General features: G+C 40.7%; 2 protein-coding genes across 4 annotated transcripts in view; one reads left to right on the forward strand and one right to left on the reverse strand.

Annotated features, from left to right (window-relative positions):
• The window catches only part of SPAG17 (sperm associated antigen 17), a gene marked incomplete at its 5' end in the record, with an annotated part of 91,790 nt that overhangs the window by 67,886 nt on the left and 656 nt on the right, over window positions 1–23,248 (forward strand). The window lies entirely within an intron of this gene.
• Window positions 17,480–23,248, reverse strand: part of WDR3 (WD repeat domain 3) — a 32,547-nt gene continuing 26,778 nt past the window's right edge. For all 3 annotated transcript variants that reach the window (XM_039242755.1, XM_039242756.1, XM_039242754.1), the window contains 5 exons: window positions 22,819–22,866; window positions 21,890–21,933; window positions 20,128–20,256; window positions 18,537–18,630; window positions 17,480–18,219 (listed from right to left, as the gene is read on the reverse strand). In XM_039242755.1, the coding sequence (XP_039098686.1) occupies window positions 18,064–18,219; window positions 18,537–18,630; window positions 20,128–20,256; window positions 21,890–21,933; window positions 22,819–22,866 (471 nt within the window). In that variant the 3' untranslated portion in view covers window positions 17,480–18,063. The remainder of the gene's footprint in view (window positions 18,220–18,536; window positions 18,631–20,127; window positions 20,257–21,889; window positions 21,934–22,818; window positions 22,867–23,248) is intronic.

The following is a 23,248-nucleotide window of genomic DNA, read 5'->3' on the forward strand; positions in this document are numbered from 1 at the left end:
AAAAACGCCATTCATTAGATTTAGGGGGTACCCTAATCCTGAGTGGCATCATAAGGTCACTTTCAGGGTTCCCGGTAGACATGAATTATGTGGAGACAAAGCCAGTGTAATATGCCCTCTGGTCCCCCAACATTCGCATCCATCCCATCCCAACATTTCCAAAACTTTTCTTTCACCCATTCCAGAATTCACTCCAGATTCTCATCAACTCGCAAGTTTCACATCCCATCCATCTAAATCAAGTATGGGTTAGACTCTGGTTCTGACTGGCCTTGGTCTCCTTTCCATTGGTGGATATATGAAACTAAAAAACGTATTGTCAGCTTGCACCATACGATGGTGAAAAGGCATAGGCTAGATAGTCACATTCCAAAAAGTAGTGGAAGGAATAGAGCCACTGGTCTAAACCAAGTTTGTGACACAGCAGGGCAAATTTCATGAAGTTTCAAGGCCTGAAAAGAATCTTTTGTGGCTTGATCAGCCCTCTGGGCACCCAGAGACTGCACCAGCCCCAACCTCTAGACCCTCAGAGCCCCTGTTGGCCCACCCTCTCTGTCCGCAGCCTGGGACACAGTCTTACCCTCTGGGCAGGCCATTTCCTGCTTATAGAATCCTCAAAGTCTGGCAGCCTTCCTTCCTCTTGTCCCAGCTCTATCCCTGCCAGGCCCAGCATTTCTGCTGATGTAACATCCTCACAAACCTATCAGTCTTCATGGGTGTCAAGAGCCACACCATTAGACATGAGGCTTCTCCACAGGTCCTTCCTGGATAATGGCGCCTCTATTCCTGGCTTCTCCTGTGAGGCTTGATTGTATCCATGGTCACAAATCTAATCTCACGTTTTCGAGCACACATGCTTGGTGACCTCTCCTGGCATGCCTTTGCAGAATAGATAGGCTGTGAATGTTCAAACTCGTCATGTTTGCTAACCCGTTCCTTCCTCAAATTATCTCTTTCCTCTTGCATTTTACTATAAGCACCAAGAAACTAGGCCACGTCTTCCATAGTTTGCTTGGAAACCTCAGCTAAATATTCAAGATCATGGTTTACAAGCTCTACTTTAACCCAAAAGCAGAACACAAGCCAGCCAAGTTTTCTACCATCTTATAAGTTTTCCTCCATGATCTAACAACATGTTCATTTCCATCTGAGTTCACACCAAAAGAACCTTTATTTTTTAATACCTATTCATTTTTGAGACACAGAGGAGGGGAGGGTCAGAGAGTGAGGGAGACACAGAATCTGAAGCAGGCTACAGGCTCTGAGCTGTCAGCACAGACCCCGACGTGGGGCTTGAACTCATGAACTGTGAGATCATGACCTGAGCTGAAGTCAGATGCTCAACAAGTGGAGCAACCCAGGCACCCCAGAAGCACCTTTAATGTTCATATTTCTATCAACATTTTGTTCCTGATGAAATAGAAATTCTCTGAGATGACCACTTTCTCTGCTGTCCATGTTTCCATATTTCTACCATATCACTTCAAGATAACCTAGACTTTTTTTTTATTACTACGTGACTCAAAATTCTTCCAGCCTTTACCCTTTACCCAACTGCAAAGCCACTTCCACATTTTAAGATATTTGTCCAGTAGCACCCCACTCCCTGGTTTCAAAATCTAAGTTTCTTGGGGCTTTCATAACAAATTACCATAGACTGCATGGCTTAAAACAAGATAGTAATTTTCTTGCAGTTCAGGAAACCAAAGGTCTGAAACCAAGGCATTAGAGGACTGACTGGTGCCTTCTGGAAGCTGAGGGAGAATTTGTTCCTGACCATCTCCTAGCTTCTGGTGGCAGCCACAGTCTTGGTGTGCCTTGGCTTATAGCTGCCTCAGCTTATAGCTGCCTCATGCCAATCCCAGTCTCTGCCTCTGTGGTCATCTGGCCTCCTTCCCTTTGTCTCCTAACATTGCATTGTTATATGGCCACAGTCACTGGATGTAGGTCTCACTCTAATATAGTATGAACTCATCTTACCTAATTACATATATAAAGACCCTCTTTCCAAATAAGGACACATTCACAGTTCTGGGTAGACACAGATTCTTGGAGAACACTCTTCAAACTACTATGGATTGTAATATGGTTTTGAAAATATTTCAGACTCCTTGAAAGGTCTTATGGACAGCCAGAGGTCTTAGTCTATACTCTGGGAACCACTGAATTCATGGTTTATGTCAGTTCTATTCCGTGACTTTCGGGAGTTACTCCAAACTGAGAAGAGGTCAATTTTGCATCACTACCTGACAGAACAGCTTTCAAATAAAGATGCCTAATTCCTGTTGGCAACAATCTATCAAAAGTAACTTCATGAATGTATCCAATAGAAGAAATGACTTAAGTGATGTTGCCTTTATGCCTCTGTTCGTATCACAGACTTAACAACTGAAAGATGCCTGTTTACTTATTCTTTCATTATATTTTTTATTTTTCTGCTGCCTACAAGACATATTTTATTATCTTTTCGATAGAGTTTATTGTCAAGTTGGTTTTCATATGACACCCAGTGCTCATCCCAACAAGTGCCCTCCTCCATGCCCATCACCCATTTTCCCTTCTCTTCCACCCCCCATCAACCCTCACTTTGTTCTCGGTATTTAAGAGTCTGTTATGGTTTGTCTCCCTCCCTCACCTTAACTAGTTTTTTCCCCTTCCCTTCCCCATGGTGCTCTGTTAAGTTTCTCCTGTTCCACTTATGAATGAAAACATATGGTATCTGTCCTTCTCTACCTGACTTATTTCACTCAGCATAACACCCTCGAGTTCCATCCACGTTGATACAAATGGCCAGATTTCATTCTTTCTCATTGCCATGTAGTATTCCATTGTATATATACACTACATTTTCGTAGAATGATTTTGATCCATTCATCAGTTGATGGACATTTTAGGCTGTTTCCATGATTTGGCTATTGTTGAGAGTGCTGCTATGAACAGTGGGGTATATGTGCCCCTATGCATCAGCACTCCTGTATCCCTTGGGTAAATCCCTAGCAGTGATATTGCTGGGTCATAAGGGAGTTCTATTGTTAACTTTTTAAGGAACCTCCTCCACACTGTTTTCCAGAGGGGCTGCACCAGTTTACATTCCCACCAACAGTGTAAGAGGGTGCCCAATTTTCCACATCCTCTCCAGCATCTATAGTCTCCTGATTTGTTCATTTTAGCCACTCTGACTGGCATGAGGTGGTGCCTCAGTGTGGTTTGATTTGTATTTCCCTGATGAGGAGGGACGCTGAGCATCGTTTCATGTGTCTGTTGGCCATCTGGATGTCCTCTTTGGAGAAGTGTCTGTTCATGTCTTCTGCCCATTTCTTCATTGGATTATTTGTTTTTTGGGTGTGGAGTTTGGTGAGTTCCTTATAGATTTTGGATACTAGCCCTTTACCCGATATGTCATTTGTAACTATCTTTTTCCATTCCTTTGGTTGCCTATTAATGTATTGATTGTTTCCTTTGCCGTGCAGAAGCTTTTCATCTTGATGAGATCCCAATAGTTCATTTTTGCTCTTGATTCCCTTGCCTTTGGGGATGTGTCAAGTAAGAAATTGCTGTGGTTGATGTCAAGGAAGTTGTTTCCTGCTTTCTCCTCTAGGGTTTTGATGGTTTCCTGTCTCACATTCAGGCCCTTTATCCATTTTGAGTTTATTTTTGTGTATGGTGTGAGAAAATGGTCTAGTTTCATACTTCTGCATGTTGTTATCCAGTTCTCCCAGCACCATCTGTTAAAGAGGCTGTGGTTTTTCCATTGGATACTCTTTCCTGCTTTGTCAAAGATTAATTGGCTGACATTTGTGGGTCCATTTCTGGGTTCTCTGTTCTATTCCATTGGTCTATGTGTCTGTTTTTGTGTCAATACCATACTGTCTTGATAATTACAGCTTTGTAGGAGAGGCTGAAGTCTGGGATTGTGATTCCTCCCGTTTTAGTTTTATTCAAATATTCTTTGGCTATTTGGGTTCTTCTGTGGTTCCATACAAAGTTTAGGATTGTTTGTTCTAGCTTTGAGAATGCTGGTGCAATTTTGATTGGGATTGCATTAAATGTGTGGATTGCTTTGGGTAATAATGACATTTTAACAATATTTATTCTTCTGGTCCATGAGCATGGAATATATTTCCATTTCTTTGTGTCTTCAATTTCCTTCAAAAGTTTTCTATTGCTTTCATCATAGAGATCTTTTACATCTTTGGTTAGGTTTTTTCCTAGGTATTTTATGGGTTTTGTGTGTGTGTGTGTGTGTGTGTGTGAAATTGTTAATGGGATCAGTTTGATTTCTCTTTCTGTTGCTTCATTGTTGGCGTATAAAAATGCAACCGATTTCTGTACATTGATTTTTGTACCCTGCAACTGTGCTGAATTTCATGGATCAGTTCTAGTAGGCTTCTGGTGGAGTCTGTCGGGTTTTCTATGTAGAGTATCATGTCATCTACGAAAAGTGAAAGTTTGACTTCTTCTTTGCCAATTCTGATGCCTTTGATTTCCTTCTGTTGTCTGATTGCTGACCCTAGGACTTTCAGCACTATGTTAAACAACAGTGGTGAGGGTGGACATCCCTGTCATGATCCTGATCTCTGGGGGAAAGCTGTTTTCCCCCATTGAGGATGATATTAGCTGTGGGCTTTTCATAAATGGCTTTTATGATGTTTAAGTAAGTTCCTTCTATCCAGACTTTCTCGAGGGTCTTTATTAGAAGGGATGCTGTATCTTGTCGAATGCTTTTTCTGCATCTGTCGACAAGATCATATGGTTTTTATCTTTCCTTTTGTTAATGTGATGTATCACATTGATTGATTTGCAAATATTGAACCAGCCCTTTAACCCAGAAATGAATCCCACTTGATCATGGTGGATAATTCTTTTTATATGCTGTTGAATTTGATTTGCTGGTATCTTGTTGAGGATTTTTGGATCTATATTCATCAAGGATATTGGCCTGTAGTTCTCTTTTTTTGCCGGGTCTCTGTCTGGTTTGGGAATCAAAGCGATCCTGGCTTCATAGAATGAGTCTGGAAGTTTTCCATCCATTTCTATTTTTTGGAACAACTGGAGAAGAATGGGTATTTACTCTGATTTAAATGTCTGATAGAATTCCCAAGGGAAGCCATCTGGTCCAGAACTCTTTCTTGTTGGCAGATTTTTGATAACTGATTCAATTTCTTTACTAGTTATGGGTCCTTTTAGATTTTCTATCTCTTCCCATTTGAGTTTTGGTAGTGAGTGTGTGTTTAGGAATTTGTCCATTTCTTCTAGGTTGTCAAGTTTGTTGGCATATAATTTTTCATAGTATTCCCTGATAATTGCTTGTATTTCTGAGGAATTGGTTGTAATAAATCCATTTTCATTCATGATTTTATATATTTGGGTGCTCTCTTTTTGAGAAGCGTGGCTAGAGGTTTATAAATTGTGTTTATGATTTCAAAAAACCAACTCTTGGTTTCATTGATCTGTTCAACTGTTGTTCTGGATTCTGTATTGTTTATTTCTGCCCTGATCTTTATTATTGCTCTTCTGCTGGGTTTGGGGTGCTCTTGCTGCTCTCCTTCTAGTTCCTTTAGGTGTGCTGTTAGATTTTGTACTTGTGCTTTTTCTAGTTTCTTGAGATAGGCCTGGATTGCAATGTACTCTCCTCTTAGGTCTGCCTTTGCTGCATCCCAAAGAGTTTGTTGTATTTTCATTTTCATTTGTTTCCATATATTTTTAAATTTCTTCTCTAACTGCCTGGTTGACCCATTCGTTCTTTAGTAGGGTGTTCTTTAACCTCCATGTTCTTGGAGGTTTTCCAGACTTTTTTCTGTGGTTGATTTCAAGTTTCATAGCATTGTGATCTGAAAGTGTGCATGGTATGATCTCAATTCTTTTATATTTACTGAGGGCTGCTTTATGTCCCAGTATGTGATCTATCTTGGAGAATGTGCCATGTGCACTTGAGAAGAAAGTGAATTCCACGGGGTGCTTGGGTGGCTCAGTCAGTTAAGCGTCCGATTTCGGCTCAGGTCATGATCTCACAGTTTGTGGGTTTGAGCCCTGCATTGGGCTCTGTGCTGACAGCTAGCTCAGAGCATGGAGCCTGTTTCTGGTTCTGTCTTTCTCTCTCTCTCTCTCTCTGACCCTCCCCTGCTCACTCTGTCTCTCTCTCAGAAATAAATAAAACATTAAAAATTTTTAAAAATTAAAAATTTAAAAAAAGTGAATTCCATAGCTTCAGGATGTAAAGTTCTAAATATATCTGTCAATTCCATCTGGTCCAATGTGTCATTCAGGTCCACTGTTTCTTTAGTGATTTTCTGTCTAGTTGATCTATCCATTGCTGTAAGTGAAGTATTAAAGTCCCCTGCTACTAGCACATTCTTATCAATAAGTTTGCTTATGTTTGTGATTGTTTTATATATATTGGAATATATATATATATATATATATATATATATTCAGTATTCAATGCATAGACACTTATAGTTAGTTCTTCCTGATAGATACACCCTGTAATTATTATATAATGCCCTCTTCATCTCCTGTTACTGCCTTTAAAGTCCAGTTTGTCCGATATAAGTATGGCTACTCCAGCTTTCTTCTGACTTCCAGTAGCATGATAGATATTTCTCCATCCCCTCGCTTTCAATCTGAAGGTGTCCTCAGGTCTAAGATGAGTCTCTTGTAGACAGCAAATAGATGGATTTTTGTTTTTTGTTTTTTTTATCCATTCTGCTACTCTATGTCTTTTGATTGGAGCACTTAGTCCATTTACATTCAGTGTTATTATTGAAAAATATGAGTTTAGAGTCATTTTATTCTCTATAGGAATCATACTTGTAGTGGTGTCTCTGGTACTGTGTTCCTTGCAACATTTCCCTCATAGAGTCCCCTTCAGGATTTCTTGTAGGGTTGGTTTAGTGATGAATTCCTTCAATTTTTGTTTGTTTGGGAAAACCTTTCTCTCTCCTCCTCTTCTGAACGACAGGCTTGCTGGATAAAGGATTCATGGCTGCATATTTTTCCTGTTCATCACATTGAAGATTTCCTGCCATTCCTTTCTGGCCTGCCAAGTTTCAGTAGATAGACACATAAAGGTAGTAGCAGACCTACCTTTATATGTTAGGGCTCATTTATCCCTAGCTGCTTTCAGAATTCTCTTTATCTTTATATTTTGCCAGTTTCACTATGATATGTCATGAAGAGGATTGATTCAAATTACGTCTGAGGGGAGTTCTCTGTGCCTCTTGGAGTTCAATGTCTGTTTCCTTCCCCAGGTTGGGTAAGTTCTCGGCTATAATTTGTTCAAGTGCCCCTGCAGCCCCTTTCTGTCTTTTCTTCTTCTTCTAGAATTCCTGTGATATGGATATTGTTCCGTTTGATTGCATCACTCAGTTCTAGAATTCTCCTTTCGCGCCTATTCTCTCATCCTCTTCAGTCTGTGCAGTGGCCGGCTTGATTTTATTTTGCACCTCATTTATAGCATTTTAAAATTCATCGTAACTATTTTTAAGATCCATGATCTTTGCAGCAATAACATCTCTGCTGTCATTTATGCCTTTTTCAAGTCCAACGATTAATTTTATGACTATTGTTCTAAATTCTCATTCAGTTATGTTGCTTAAAGCTGTTTTGACCAATTCATTAGCTGTGACTTCTTCCTGGAATTTCTTGAGGAGAGTTCTTCCGTTTCATCATTTTGGCTAGTTTTCTGTCTCTTGTCAGTTTTAAAAGCTTGTTATGTGCTCGGCACCTGTGAGTAGTGCTTTATTAAAGGAGGCTCAAACACTGTCCAGGGCCTGGCCATTCAGGATGTGTTCTTTTAAGGGTGTCCCTTGGTCTCTCTTGTTCTGACTTTACTTTCCTACTCGTAGTGATATTTTGGACTCTCTACCATGTGTACTTTGGTTTGTACTTTGAGGTCGCCCTGAAAAGGAAAACAGACAAACAGGGAACAAAAACATGCAAATGCACAAGCAAACCAAAAAAAAAAAAAAAAAAAAAAAAAGACAAAGGACAGTCTAAAAGCATAAAACCGGACGTCCCAGCTATAAATAAAGAGCAGGGTGGAGGCAGTGCTGAAGGAAGAGCATATCCAAAGAGAGAAATGACTGGGTTGGGGAGAAAGAAAGATTGAACAGTGACCAGGCAGAGAGACTAAAAGGTTTAATCCAGAGAGAGAAAAAGGAGAATACGGCAGGTGAGGAGAAAAAAAATGAAGATAATATTACGCAGAGAAACTATATAGTCTCAGAGAGAAAGAAAGGTAAGGAAGGAGGTGTAGAACATGCATCAAGAGAATGGATTAAATATGTCTGTTTAATCAAACTTATAAGCAGCATAACCAGCCCAGAGGAGGGGAGAGATCAGAATGAGAAAAGGGAGAATATATCTGAATAGCAAGAATTTATCTAATCATGGCAGTGCAGCAGTGCTGGTCTTGGGGGAGGAGCTGTTTGTTTCTGCAGCATCTACCTTGGCTCCATTTAAAAAACAAAACAAAAACACAGCTATCCAGGGTGAATGGGCGTGGTTTGGTGTAGGCAGGTCTCGCCTCCACTGTGGGTCCTGCTGGCTGATCCCTGAGGCCCCACCTTGGTGATTGTGGGGAGAAAAATGGCGACCCCCCCCAGTCCTTTCTCCTTGAACTAGGTGTCCCAAATCACTCCTTTGAATCCATTCTCGCTGTGCTGTGGGCACAGCCAATGCGGGCCGGGTCCAGTGTCCTACACCCAGCTAGATTCCAATCTCTCACTCCATGTGCATTAATGATGTAATCCTGCAAGTCAGGGGCACTTCCTAGCAGGGAACTGAGCAGGGGTCCGAGCAGGGGACTGGTTCCTCCTGATGCCGACTGTGTCCCTTGCATACCGTCTATCCCGGAAGGAACTTCTGGGACCAGGGCACCCAGCCCAAAGAAAGCTACGCAGTTAGAGATGGGATCTCTCTCCAAAAGCCCTGCAGTTAGATATGGGGTAGGCTTCCTCTCCATCCCGGGCCGAGGTTTTTCTCTTGTGCATATACAGGTCTACATTTCCCCAGCCACTCTTTCTCTTCCCTTTGATCCGTCCCCTCCGTGCCTCCACATCCCGGCCCGTTTTTATGTTTCCCAGTTTACAATCATGCACATATGAGGCTGTCTTCTTAGTAGACTCTGTCTCCTTTCCTCCCGGACTCTTGGGGTTCAGAATCCTTCGGCTTTAGCCCTTCTTTGAGAGATGTGGGCAGGACATACAGAACTACTTTTTTGCCACCTTGGCAGGTGTGCACCTATTCTTTCATTTTAAAGACAAACATCTAGTATATAGCTTCTTTGTAATATTGCTCAGAGCTAACAGATATCATTTTGGTCTGTTTCTTTCCCATCCCTCCTATGCCTGTGTACTGGAATCATTCTCCAGTTTGAGATGCTGTGTGTCTCACCCAGTAACAGCACCATACCTTACGTTTATTTTGAGCCACTAAGTACTTCACAGTAACTGTTTGAGGGTAGACACTACTGTTGCCTCTTCTACAGATGAGGAATCCACAACATAACATTAGGTAATTTGCTTTACAGAAGTTATATTATCTACTGCTACATAACAAATCACCCTAAAACGCTGTGGTGTAAAAGAACAGACACTTAAGATCTGTCATTCCAGAATCCAGGCAGAACGTAGTTGGGTTTTCTGGCTCAACTAGGGCCGAGTCTGCTTCAGCCCGCTTGGGCACTCATTGGCAGGAGGCAGTTCCTGGCCAGCTGGGCCTCTCCTCAGGGAACCTCACAGCAGTGTAGCTTGGCTCATCAGAACAAGAAGGGCCTGAGAGTGTGAGCGAGGCAGACTTGGGTGTTTCATGGCCCAGTCTTAGAAGCCATGCCCCTACATTTGCGGTGGTCTCTTCTTCACAAGCCAGTTACTAGGTCCCACCCACTCTCGTGGGGAAGGGATCACACAGCGGCAGCTGGCAGTAGGCCTAGCGAGGTCAGACGAGGTGTGCTCTCTCCTAAAATCACATGCTATAACAGCTCGGTGCCCACATTTCAGAAATAAAGTGACAGGGCTTAGACTATCAGATGATATTCCTCTTAAGAACCTCAGTCTCCTCTCAGAACTTAGGATCTTAAATTATGAGGAAAAGGGGCAGATTGTGGAGAGTGTATGGAGGCCGGGTGGCTTCCTGAGGTCATGCCTGGCACAGACAGGCTACACGGAGCAGTCTCCTCGATTATGCCGGTAAGTGAAGAGAACCCTGGGTATAGTCATGTACTCAGGGAGACACCACTACCTCCTTGGTCCCTGTCCTACATCATCTGCCAGATTTATAGATTTCTTTGGGAGGGTTATGACTTAGGACACTTGCATTGAGAAATGATTTAACACCCAGTACCCTGAGCACCTCACTTCCAGCCAGGGAATCTCAAAATGGTTGAGCCTATTTTCTTAAATGAAGAGATATCTAAATATATACAAGCTTAGAAGTTATGCTCCCAATAAACTATTCATGAGGCTTTTCTTTATGGCATCGCCAGTTTCTACAAGTCACACTGCATGATTTGCAAGAGTGTTGTTCATGAAGTGGCTCCTCCACTAAGGACTGTATCTAGCCAATGGATGGCTAAGCCATTACATGCTGACAAGGACTAGACATTGCCTTGGCTTAAAATTTACTTTTTAACTCACTAGTTAACCTCAAACTTTTAGGGATAAGGAGTTTCAAGTATCTTGACCAAAAGCTGGAGCTGAGTTACTTCAAGCACACACCACTTCATCTGCCCTAAATCCTCCTCCTCTTGGCTCGGTGTAGCCCTTAGCATACAGAAACACCTTTAAACCCCCTACTACTGTTAATGTGAAGTGATGGCAGAGCTACGGGAAAGCACCACTTTTAAAACACAAAGTGGAGTGCCCTCCTGAACTTGGTTTGGTTTGGAAACCATCAAAAACATTAATGGGAGATGCTGCATGTTTCTATTTTGGGATGAATGCTTACAAGCAGCACAGACGTGATGGGGACCCAGCCCTTGCTGGCTCAGGAACAGAGACACGTTTCAGTAAGTAAAATAACTCCTCTCTCTAGAGGCAAGAACAGCCACCTAAAGAAAAGGCTGCTGCTTTGGACTAGAGCGCTTAGAATCCACCATACGATCTCTTCTCTTACCTTTTCGTAGGTAAGCCTCAGGAACTCTATGCCAAAAGAATCCTTACTCTCATTCTGCCTGGCAAATACCACCACCGAACTCCTTACCTTGGGTCTGTGACTGTTACGTGCAGGAACGGTACTGGACTCATGGCTAGGGACCTCGGAGAACGACACCACAAGGACCACAGCTCTGAGACTGTCAAGAAAATGGTGGCACCACAACACAGCACCTTAAATGAAATGTTCATATTCACAGAAGGACACCAACCACTGAAACTGATTCAAGACAGAGACAGAGAGGAAGACAGTGGTGGAGCAGGAGAACCCTGGGCTCATTTTGCATGACGAACACAACTGGATAATTATAAAATCACCCTAAATACCCCAGAAATCAACTGACAGGATAAACTCCACAACTAAAGGCCCAGAGCGGGCCCAGAGAAGAGGCCACCTGAAGAAGGTAGTAAGTGTGTAGATGTGTTTTAGGGAAGAAACGGGTGCTGTGGAGGGGAGGGAGCTGTGGTAACAGAGAGCGGCATGATTATATATATATATATATATATACACGTGGAGGGGGGAGAGAGGGAAAGAGAGGGGAGCAGCCAGGGAAAGCAAGAGAATGTTTCCCTAATGCCACTGGCTTGGAAAATGAGAAGGGCTGCAACCAGTGGGTGTAAAGCCTGGTTTTAAAGGTCAGCGGCTTGGCTGGGATAGAGCCCAGAGGGCTCCGTGCTGCTCCTGAAGAAAAAGCGGGCAAGCAACCCGGGGGCAAACAGTGTGGAAACATCTGAAGAACGCCCAGGGCCCAGAGCAGGAACAGTATTCACTCTTCTCCACAGCATCCCTGAGAGGCGACAGTAGACACCTCTCTGGTAAGGAAGGAGCTGTCAGGTACCATTTCCTCCCTGGCCCCTCAGCACAAACACAGGGCCACTTGAGGGAAGCAGCTCCGTGCTGACACTGGCTGCCTAATTTGCCCCACACAACCTAACAAGCCCCACACAGCCCTGTACTCTGGCAGGACTGCTCTCCTCAGTCCAGCCTGCCTCAGTCCCAGCAAGGTGGGCCCCTATCCTTGAAAAGAAGCACAAACCCCTGTCCACATATCTTCTGACCAGAGCACACCTAGTTAAAACTCACCCCATTCAGCTCAGGGACCACACACTGCCCACAGCACACACTGGAGACACTCCCTGAAGTGCCTGGCCCTGGGTGCTACATGCCCTCCTCTTCTTCATAAAGGCCATCACTTTCAGGAGCAGGAGATATAACTGGCTTTTCTAACAGAAAAAGGCAGAGAGTTAGACAAAATGCTAAGATGGAGGAATCTATCCCAAATAAAAAAAAAAAGATAAGGCCACAGCCAAAGAACTACGTGAAACAGAATTTGACCAGCCTGATGGAGAATTTAAAACAACAATCATAAGGATACTCACTGGGCCTGAGAAATGAATAGAAGGCATCAGTGAGATTCTTACCACAGAGATTAAAGAGTTAAAAAAGAATCAGAAATGAAGAATACAATAAAAATTATTAGAAACAGGCTTGGTGCAATGAACAGCAGGCTGGAAGAAGCAAAGGAATGGATTAGTGACCTGGAAGATGAAATAATGGAAAATAATGAAGCTGAAAAGAAAAGAGGAAGAATTATGGAACTTGAGAATAAACTTAGGAAACTCAGTGATTCCATCAAATTGTAGTAATATTCGTATTACAGGAGTTTGAGAAGATGAAGAGAAGGAAGAGGGGGCAGAAAATTTATGTCAAGGAACAATAACAAAACTACCCTAATCTGGGGAAGGAAGGAAACAGACATCAGATCCAGGAGGCACAGAGAACTCCCTTCAAAATCAACAAAAGCAGACAGACACCAAGTCACATTATAATTAAACTTGCAAATATAGTGATAAAGAAAAATTTTAAAAGCAACAAGATGAACGAAGTCCCTAACTTGCAAGGGAAAACCTCTAAGGCTAGCTGGCGACTTCTGAACAGAAACCTGCCAGGCCAGAAGGGAGATGATATATTCAAAGTGCTACATGGGAAAAATCTGCAGCCAAGAATACTCTATCCAGCAAGGCGATCATTCAGAATCAAAGGAGTGATAGTTTTCTAGACAAAAATGAAAAGAAATTCATGACCACTAAACCAGCACTGCAAGAAATATTAAAGGGGACTCAGTAGAAAGGAGACACCAAAAGCAAAAAGAAGAAATAATCAGAGAAAATCTCCAGAAATGAGAAAATAATAAAGTGGCAATAAATACATGTCTATCAATAATTACTCTGAATGTAAATGAACTAAACGCTCCAATCAAAAGACATGGGGACACTTCCATATGCTGCCTACAAAAGACTCTTTTTAGACCAAAGACACACACGGATAGAAAGTGAGGGGATGGAGAAATATCTATCATGCCCAAATGTCAAAGCCAGAGTAGCATACTTCTACTGGACAAACTAGACTTTAAAATAAAGATTTTAAAAAGAGACAAGAGCAGTATATAATCATTAAGGGGACAAACCAACAAGATGATATAACAACTGTAAATATTTATACATCCAACTTGGAAGCACCCAAATATATAAAACAATTAATAAATGTAAAGGAACTATACATAATAACATAATAGAAGGGCACTTTAATACTCCACTTACAACAATGGACAGATCACATAAACAGAAAATCAAGGGAACAATAGCTTTGAATGACACACTTGACCAGATGGACCCAACAGATAGATTCACAACATTCCATCCTGAAACAACAGAACACACATTCTTTTCAAGTGCACATGGAACATTCACCAGAACAGATCACATATTAGGTCACAAAACAGGCCTCAACAAACACAAAAAAGACTGAGATCATACGATGCATATTTCAGACCACCAACACTACGGAACTTGAGGTCAACCACAAGAAAAAAATTTGGAAAGGCCACAAATACTCAGAAGTTAAACAATATGCTACGAAACAATGAATGGGTCAACCAGGAAATCAAAGAAGAAAAAAAAATACATCAAAACAAATGAAATTAAAAACACAACAGTCTAAAACCCTTGTTTGGGATGCAGCAAAAGCAGTTACAAGAGGGAAGTTTATAGCTATACAGGCCAATATCAAGAAGCAAGAAAAACTGCAAATAAATGACCTAATCTTACACCTAAAGGAGCTAGAAAAAGAACAACAAATTAAGCCTAAAGCCAGCAGAAGAAGGGAAATAATATAAATGATCTTATTTAGAAACTTAAAAAAAAACCCAATAGAACAGGTTGGTGAAACCAGGAGATGATTCTTTGGAAAAAAAAAAAAAATCAATAAAATTGATAACCCTCTAGTCAGACTTATCAAGAAAAAGGACTCAAATAAATAAAATCACAAATCAGAGATGAGAATAACCAACAACACAGAAATACAATTACAATATTATGAAAAATTATATGCCAACAAATTGTACAACCTGGGAGAAATGGATAAATTCCAAGAAACGTATAAACTACCAAAACTGAAACAAAAAGAAAACTTGAACATACCAATAACCAGTGAAGCAACTGATCAGTAATAAAACTCCCAACAAACAAAAGTCGAGGGCTTCACGGGGGAATTCTATGAAACATTTAAAGAAGAGTTAATGTCTTTTCTTCTCAAAATGTTTCAAAAAATAGAAAAGGAAGGAAAACTTCTAAATTCATTCTATGATGCCAGCATTACCCTGATACCAAATCCAGATAAAGACTCCACTAAAAAAGAGAACTATAGGCCAACATTCTGATGAACATGGATGCAAAAATTCTCAATAAAATACTGGCAAACCAAATCCAACACTACATTAAAAGAATTATTCACTATGATAAAGTGGGATTTAATCCTGGGCTGTAAGAGTGGTTCAATATTCACAAATCAATCATCAGGAGGCACCACATTAATAAAAGAACCATATGATCCTCTCAATAGATGCAGATAAAGCATTTGCCAAAGTACAACATCCATTCATGATAAAAACCCTCAAGAAAGTAGGTTTAGAGGGAACATACCTCAACATAATAAAGACCATATATGAAAAACCCACAGCTAATATCATCCTCAGTGAGGAAAAGTGAGATCTTTTCCTCTACAGTCTACAGTCAGGAACAAGACAAGGATGTCCACTCTCACCATTGTTATTTAATACAGCACTGGAACTCCTCGCCTCAGCAATCAGACAACAAAAAGAAGTAACAGGCATCCACATTGGCCAAGAAGTAGTCAAATTTTCACTATTTGCAGATAACATGATACTCATGATACGTAGAAAACTCCAAAGACTGCACCAAAAAACTGCTAGAACAGATACATGAATTCAATAAAGTCACAAGATACAAAATTAGCATACAGCATGTTTCACTTCTATATAACAATAATGAAGCAGCAGAAAGAGAAATTAAGAAAACATTCCCATTTACCAAAAACAAAGATACCTAGGAATAAACCTAACCAAAAAGACTTCTACTCAGAAAACTATGAAACACTGATGAAAAGAAACTGAAGAGAACACAAAGTAATGGAAAGACATTCCAGGCTCATGAGTTAGAAGAACAAATAATGTTAAAATACGCAAAGCAATCTACACATTTAATGCAATCTCTATCAAAATTCCACCAGAAGTTTCCACAGAGCGAGAACAAACAATCCAAAAACTTGTATGGAACCACAAAAGATCCTGAATAGCCAAGCAATCTTGAAAAAGCAAAGCAAAGCTGGAGGCATCACAATTCCAGACTTCAAGTTATACTGCAAAGCTGGAGTGAGCCACGCAGTATGGTACCGGCACAAAAACAGACACGTAGATCAATGGAACAGAATAGGAAACCCAGAAATGAACCCACAACAATTCATTAATTAATCTTTAACAAAGCAGGAAGCCATAGCCAATGGGAAAAAGACAGCCTCTTCAACAAGTGGTGCTGGGAGAACTGGACAGCAACACGCAGAACAATGAACCTGGAACACTTTCTTACACCCAACACAAAAATCAATTCAAAATGGATGAAAGACTTAATGTGAGAGCTGTAACCACACAGACAGTAACCTTTTTGACATCAAGCATAACAACTTCTTTCTAAGTAGGTCTTATGAGGCAAGGGAAACAAAAGTAAACATAAATTATTGGGACCTCATCAAAATAAAAATCTTTTGCAGTTTCTGACACAAAGCTTCTGACACAATCAACAAAACTAAAAGAAAACCTACGGAATGGGAGAAGATATTTGCAAATGACATATCTGATAAAGGCTTAGTATCCAAAATCTATAAAGAACTTACTCAACACCCACAAAAAACAAATAATCCAATTTAAAAATGAGCAGAAGACATGAATAGACACCTTACCAAAGATAACATCCAGATGGCCAACAGACACATGAAAAGACGCTCCACATCACTCATCATCAGGGAAATACAAATCAAAACTACAATGAGGTATCACCTCACACCTGTTAGAATGGCTAAAAACAACGCAAGAAACAATAGGTGTTGGTGAAGATGTGGAGAAAGGGGAACCCTCTTGCACTCTTGGTAGGAATGTAAACTGGTGTGACTACTCTGGAAAACAGTATGGAGGTTCCTCAAAAAATTAAAATTATAAACTACCCTATGATCCAGCAATTGCACCAAGAGGCATTTACCCCAAGAATACAAAAGTACTAATTCAAAGGGATAATGTACCTCAATGTTTACAGCAATATAACCTTTACTAGCCAATATGGAAACAGCCCAAGTGTCCATCGGTTGACGAATGGATAAAGAAGATGTGGTATATATATACAATGGAATATTAGCCATGAAACAGAATGAAATCTAGCCATTTGCAACGACATGGATGGAGCGAGACAGTATCACACCATGAAAAATAAATCAGGGAAAGACAACTGTAATATCACTCATATGTGGAATTTAAGAAACAAAACAAATGAACAAATTGAGAAAAAAAGAGAAGCAAACCAAGAAACAGACTTAACTGTAGAGAACAAAGTGAAGGTTACCAGAGGGAGGTCGGGGGGCGGGGGTGGAGATGGGGATTAAGGAGTGCCCTTGTGATGAGCATTGCATGTTGTATGGAAGTGCTGAATCACTATACATGTGACTTTAATATTATACTGTATGTTAACTAACTAGAATTTAAATAAATCTTAAAAAAAGGTAAAAAAAAAAAAAAAAGACACAGAAATCTTAACAGAACTGTAACAAGGTTGAATTAGTACCTTAAAAACTTCCCACAAAGAAAAGTCAGGCCCAAAGGAACGTGCCCATTTCTTTTCCTAAAACAGTCTCACCTCCCCATATCCTTACCGTGTATGCACATATGTATGTGGTATTAATCACCCAAAAGCCCAGTAAGACATCTCAGCTTAACTACATTTAATTAGAAACAGGTAGAAAAGATTAGCAATTAGGTATTTTTATATACAGTTATAGCTTCCTGCAAGAGGCTGAGTTTAAGGAGGCTGTTTTAGGTAATTTTTAATGGTCCTTGCCAACTCTGAGTCCACGACTCTGCATTTATGGGGAGAGGGCAGTCAATTGCACACTTGATGGTCTCTGTAGGAGATAAATACAAAGCGTAACACATCAACAAATCTTTTGTTATCACAAACAAGAAAAACTTTTGAAAGGTTCATTTTTGCTCTAGTGAAACTAATAAAAGAAAAGAAAGTTCGATGTTCCCTGCTGGCGTACAATAGGAACACGTCCTGCAGGGCTGAACCTCTGAGGGCAGAAAGACTGTAAACTATCAAGCCGTAAGCCCAAGACACGGGGCCCACAGTCTCGCGCTGGGATGTCCTGAGGCAAAGCTGGGCACCACGTCCCGACATCTTCTCTGACACAGCAAGCTCTGTTCTTTGGTTATTTTTAAGTTGACACCAATTCTGCCGCTTAGTTCAGAAGTCCTTTTAAATAAAAAGATAAGGGCACTGTGTTTCAGCTTTAAGTATATGTTAAAATTAGCTTCTCCCGCTTTTTCCTCTTTCTCTTCTTTTCTTCCAAGTGGCTGGTAGCATCAGCAAAAAACATAACTTCACTTTTTGCCTCGCATTCCCTCTTGAGATACTCAAGGCCTGCCATATTGAAGCCGATAACATCCTGGGGAGGGATAGAAGAAAGATGAGATGAACCTCCCTCTCACTTGAGTTCAATCATAGTGCATGTGCGAGTCTGGGGAACCAATGCTTCAGGTGTTTTTATGAGTCCCTCCTTGTCTAAGGTCTTGGTTTTGTTTTCTTCTCTCTGTTCTTTATCTGATACAATGGAAATCTGATCTCCAATGAAAATCTTACCTCAACACAGATATATGTCTGGTCAGTATCACCAAAGATCAGGCACACCTCAGTGTGCTACTTCAAAGCCAAGCACACACCAGGGTTTTCCCCTAATTACTGCATTCCTACAGGGATACCTACCCGGACTTGGCTGACTTTTGAAATAGTTGTTTCCTTTAATTTTTCAATGACCGGCACAAGCATTTGGTTACTAGTGATCTGCCCAAAGTGAATCCTAATAGAAAAACAAAACAGTCACGTTACAAAGAGAGGTAGTGCTCTACTTATCCTTTCTAGAAAAGCAAATAGACAAAGTCAAAGCAAAAACGACAAAGATTAATTTTACCATATCATGGCAGTATAGAAAAGCTTCCAGCAAAAAAATAGCTAACCATGTTTCTTCCCTACCACTCACTTTTATCTGATGTCAATGTTAACAGTTAACTATCCTAAAAGTTATGATACATTCAACTTGTTTGCAAAGCTGGCTCTTTTCCCAGCCATCTACCACGTGGCTGCAGACTTTGATAATGGTATTCTATGGAAAGCTCAAAGAGAAATGAGCATGCTAAGAAATGCTAACTCAACAGAGGTTTATTAATAATTCTAGGGAGGCCACAGCAAAAAAGGAGATAGTCACTGCCGAGAGAGTCAAACTCTGACCTACGGCACTAAGATGATCTACAATGAATTCACGCTCCTCTATGCGTAACTCACACTCATATGTGACCTGTCACAGCTACCTGTGAGACATTAGCCATCTCCAACCCTCTGATACGCTGGGAATATTCCTAGTGTTTCACTTAAGACCAGTAACCCTGATTTCAGTACTACATATGCCATAGCAGTAAGAAATTATTAGCAACATCATTGAGGGCCAATTTAAGGCCTCATTACTTGCCTCAAATTATAAATATGGCAACAGACTAATACAAACATATTCGTGTTCTTCTACTGCTACTATCTTGATGAAATAAGAATCATGAAAATAGGTCAATTCATATCCCAATTCTCTAAATATACCTGTTTGTTTTTTAACTATTTAGTATTGGCTGATCAGTTTGTATTTTGTCTTCATAACAGCATTTCGAGGAGTGTTCAATCTGTCTCTATTCCTGTTCTCTGCTGTAACAGCAGAGACTGAGGGGGCGTAGATCCAAGAAGAGAATACTCTTAAACTCCTGAAAATAAACTCTTCTCAATTATACATTAAGAGCAATTCTTCTTACTCAATAATCTAATAAACATATTTTCTTTGTTTCTTACTTCCCTCTGTATATGCCCTGACGCTTCCATTTGTGTCTAGAGAGACATGGAAAATAAAGGCACTATTCCACTCGATGCTGTTAGGAGGACAAAACCAAGTCATTTTGCTTACACTAAACAGTTGAAAAGACACAACGAATGAGGCAAATTGGCCCTTCAGTACTGGGCTCTTTGCAAACAGACCAGAAGCAGAGCCACCGCAGCCTGGGGACCTCTGCCTGCTCAAGCATCCCTGAGTAGTGCATTACTTCATTACTTAGTGGTGGGCCACCAGTATCCTTGTTGAAGGACAAGACTGACTCCACAGGATAAGAAATCATTTATGTCACCCAGCAGTGAAATCCTAATGCCAGCTCTGAGTCTCAAACATCAGAGTTCCTGATCCCAAAGTGTGGACACCATCAGTTAAAGTAGCACCAGGGTGCTTAGGCTGAGTCGACACAGTACTCTTTGGAGAGGAGGTTACCTGAGCAGAAAGAAGAGGCATCTACACAAAAGTTCAATATCAGAGCCCAGCTGGATGAACTCGTTAAAGAGCTTCAGGACGTCTGGGACGTAAGAGAAAGGCAGCACAAGCAGAGACTCTTCCAGCTCGCTGAAGATCAAGAGAATAAACATGAAAAATGCCACATTTCTTAACATGCTCAATTTTTGAAACTTCTACTGATTTTTATATGGTTTTATGTTTGAACAGATGTTACCCATGCAAAGTTAAATTTAATATTCATTTACATTCTGGATCGTTCCCTCTTTTCTGTGTCTTGTTTTTTACATTTAACATTTTAAATCTAATTTGACGCATTCTGGTCCTTGGCATGAAGGGAGAATCTAACTTTGTTTTTCCAGAAAACTATTTTCTCCAAAGTCTTTTGTTGAATATTCCGCCTTTATATGATACTTCTTTTACCGTATATTGAACCTTTGCATTAAAGACTCTCTTTCTGGGCTTTCAACTTGGTTTTAATGATTGATTGGTCCTGATAATAATCCTGTAATATTTTACTTTTGCTATTTTTATAGCTTCCTAATCCAGGAGAATATAACTCCCTCTTCCTATTCTTCTGTTTTGTTTTACTTTTCTAGAACTAGTTCTAGTATCATTTCATCAATTCCAAATCCAAATCTCAAGAGGACTTCAACTGGAGCCACCAACCTGTATATTAGTTTTTTTTTTTTTTTTTTTTTTAAACAAAAACAGAAAACTAAATCTTTAGAACACAAAATCTTCCCTTCTAGGAATGTGTAACACTTCCATTCATTTAAATTTTCTTTTACATTTCTCTGGTGAAGTTTCATCATTATCCTCTGATAGGTCTGTTTATTTCCTGTGGTAAGGGACAGACTTAGGTATTGAAAATTGTTATGAAAATAACTTCGGTAGGTCAAACTCATAAATAAAATCCAGAGATGTAAATCACAAACAAGAAACATTCTAAAAATATATAACAAGAAATACAAAGGATTCTTAAAAACCAGTGAGAAATTACTAGAGTACAAGAAAGGGAAAGTAAAAATTCACAGGAAAAAAGACAAAAGGCCAACAGTTTAATTAATACTGAAAGAAATTAATATAATACGATACCACTTTTTCCCTCTGATACTGGTGAAGAATTTTTCAAAGCCTGGTAAGAAATCATTACGAGCATTCTGGAAAGTACTACACAGACCTTTCCGGAGCTCATGCCCACTGGTGAGTTATTGCTATGCTAGGATTCTTATCTTAGAAGACAACCACAAAGATTTCTACGTAAACGTGTACACAGAAGCAGTACAGCTAACGGCAAAAATCAAAAGCAAATCCAATGGTAATTATCCATGCAATGGAGTGTTTTAATATAATTCAACGAATATATTTGTGAAGAGTATCTGTGAAAAAGGTCAGGATACAAAATTCTATGCAGCATGACTCCAATAAAAATAAGCCATAGGAAGTACACAATCAGAAAAAGTCACCCGTTGGGACTTGTGACGGATGATACCGGACTTCATTACCCCCAATGTGCAGTAGCACTACCCTCCATTTGTCCCTAAAAGCGTGTCCTTTCATACTTTAGGAGAAGCCTCTTGGTTCTGCCTCAAAAAGAATATTATGATGTGTTATTTTCCACCAAAATGCTGACATAGTTCAATCAATAAGGAAAACAACCATCAGTTATAATTTATCTCCTGGTCACGCAGGCAACCAGTAACTGTTAGCTGACAAATGATAACTGAATGCTGGGACTCACCTCGACTTGATCCCTTTAAAGATCTCCAACACATAAGCCGAAGGCTATGAAGGAAGCACAGCTGCCTTAGTTATACTCTGGGCTGGTTTCTGCTGAAGCCCCCTTGTTTCCACCTCCTGATACCAGGGGTCCCGCCTCACATGAGACAGGGCTCGAAGAGGGCGATGTGTGTGCAGGCCTCGAGTCTGTCACATGTGGGCTTGCAGTCAGCTGCGGCACGCCCCAACCGTGTGACCTTCTCTCTGAGTCGGGCCGCTTTCCCACCGGTAGAATGAGGCCGCCCTGACTCACACGAGGAGTGTGATGAAGGACACACACGTGGAACGTACTGCAGACTGCTCGATGTGCCTGCACTGTCCCACTTCTCTCTCCGCCTCTATCTGACTGATGTGCGCCAGCTTTCCCTCCAGAAAACCTCAACTTCCAAGTTCATTTAGATGAATAGAATCTTCAAGAGGGCTTTGGAAACTGGACATAAATAAGCACTAGAAAATATGAGAATGCCATCCAGTCCAACCAAAAAAGGAAGACTTGGAAGTTACACTAAAATGGTCCTTTTGAAATACTCAATACCATGGAGAAAAAAAGAAAGTTTTAATGGTAAAATATTTCCCAATACATCCAGCCTCAAATCGTGCCTCTTCAGAGGCGTCTGGGTGGCTCAGTCAGATAAGTGTCCAGCTCTTCATTTTGGCTCAGGTCATGATCTCACAGACCCTGGGATCGAGGCCTGCATTGGGCTCTGTGCTGACAGTAAGGAGCCTGCTTGGGGTCCTCTCTCTCTCTCTGCCCCTCCCCTACTTACACTCCTCTTTCTCTCAAAATAGCATTAAAAAAAAAAAATCATGGCTCTTTACTTCCTACTCTGCCTCTCTTGTCCCTGAGGGTAACTTCTGAGGAACCAAGGGGAAGCTGTTAGACCTACTCACAGAGATGTTGCCATAGGCCATCAGGATGGGGTTGATGGGAAGAGGAACCTATGAAGAAATTATTAAATCACGTCATTAAAAACAAGACCTGGGTGGTGCCTGTCACAGGCAGGACGACGATCGTACTGTACAGTTTTGAAAATGGAAACCCGACTAACTGAAAGGATATAAGAATTGACCAGGCCTTTTAGTTTCAATAGTGCCTATGAATGAGTCCGGGCAATGTTTTTTGTAGAAGCCTGGACCGGTCACAGTGCCTCTGAAACCAAAACAGGAGCCTGAGTTTCTACCCAGTACAGTGATCACTTCAGTCTAGAATTCCCTCTCCTTCACTTTCCGTCAAAACCAAGCTTCCCTCCTCCTAGGCCCCTCAGCTCCCACTTTCTAATATCTGAAATGGGAAAGACTACATTGATCTCATTTCCGGATC

Source organism: Hyaena hyaena, unplaced genomic scaffold (assembly GCF_003009895.1).
Source record: "Hyaena hyaena isolate Hyena2069 unplaced genomic scaffold, ASM300989v1 scaffold_217, whole genome shotgun sequence".
NCBI classification, from domain to species: domain Eukaryota; kingdom Metazoa; phylum Chordata; class Mammalia; order Carnivora; family Hyaenidae; genus Hyaena; species Hyaena hyaena.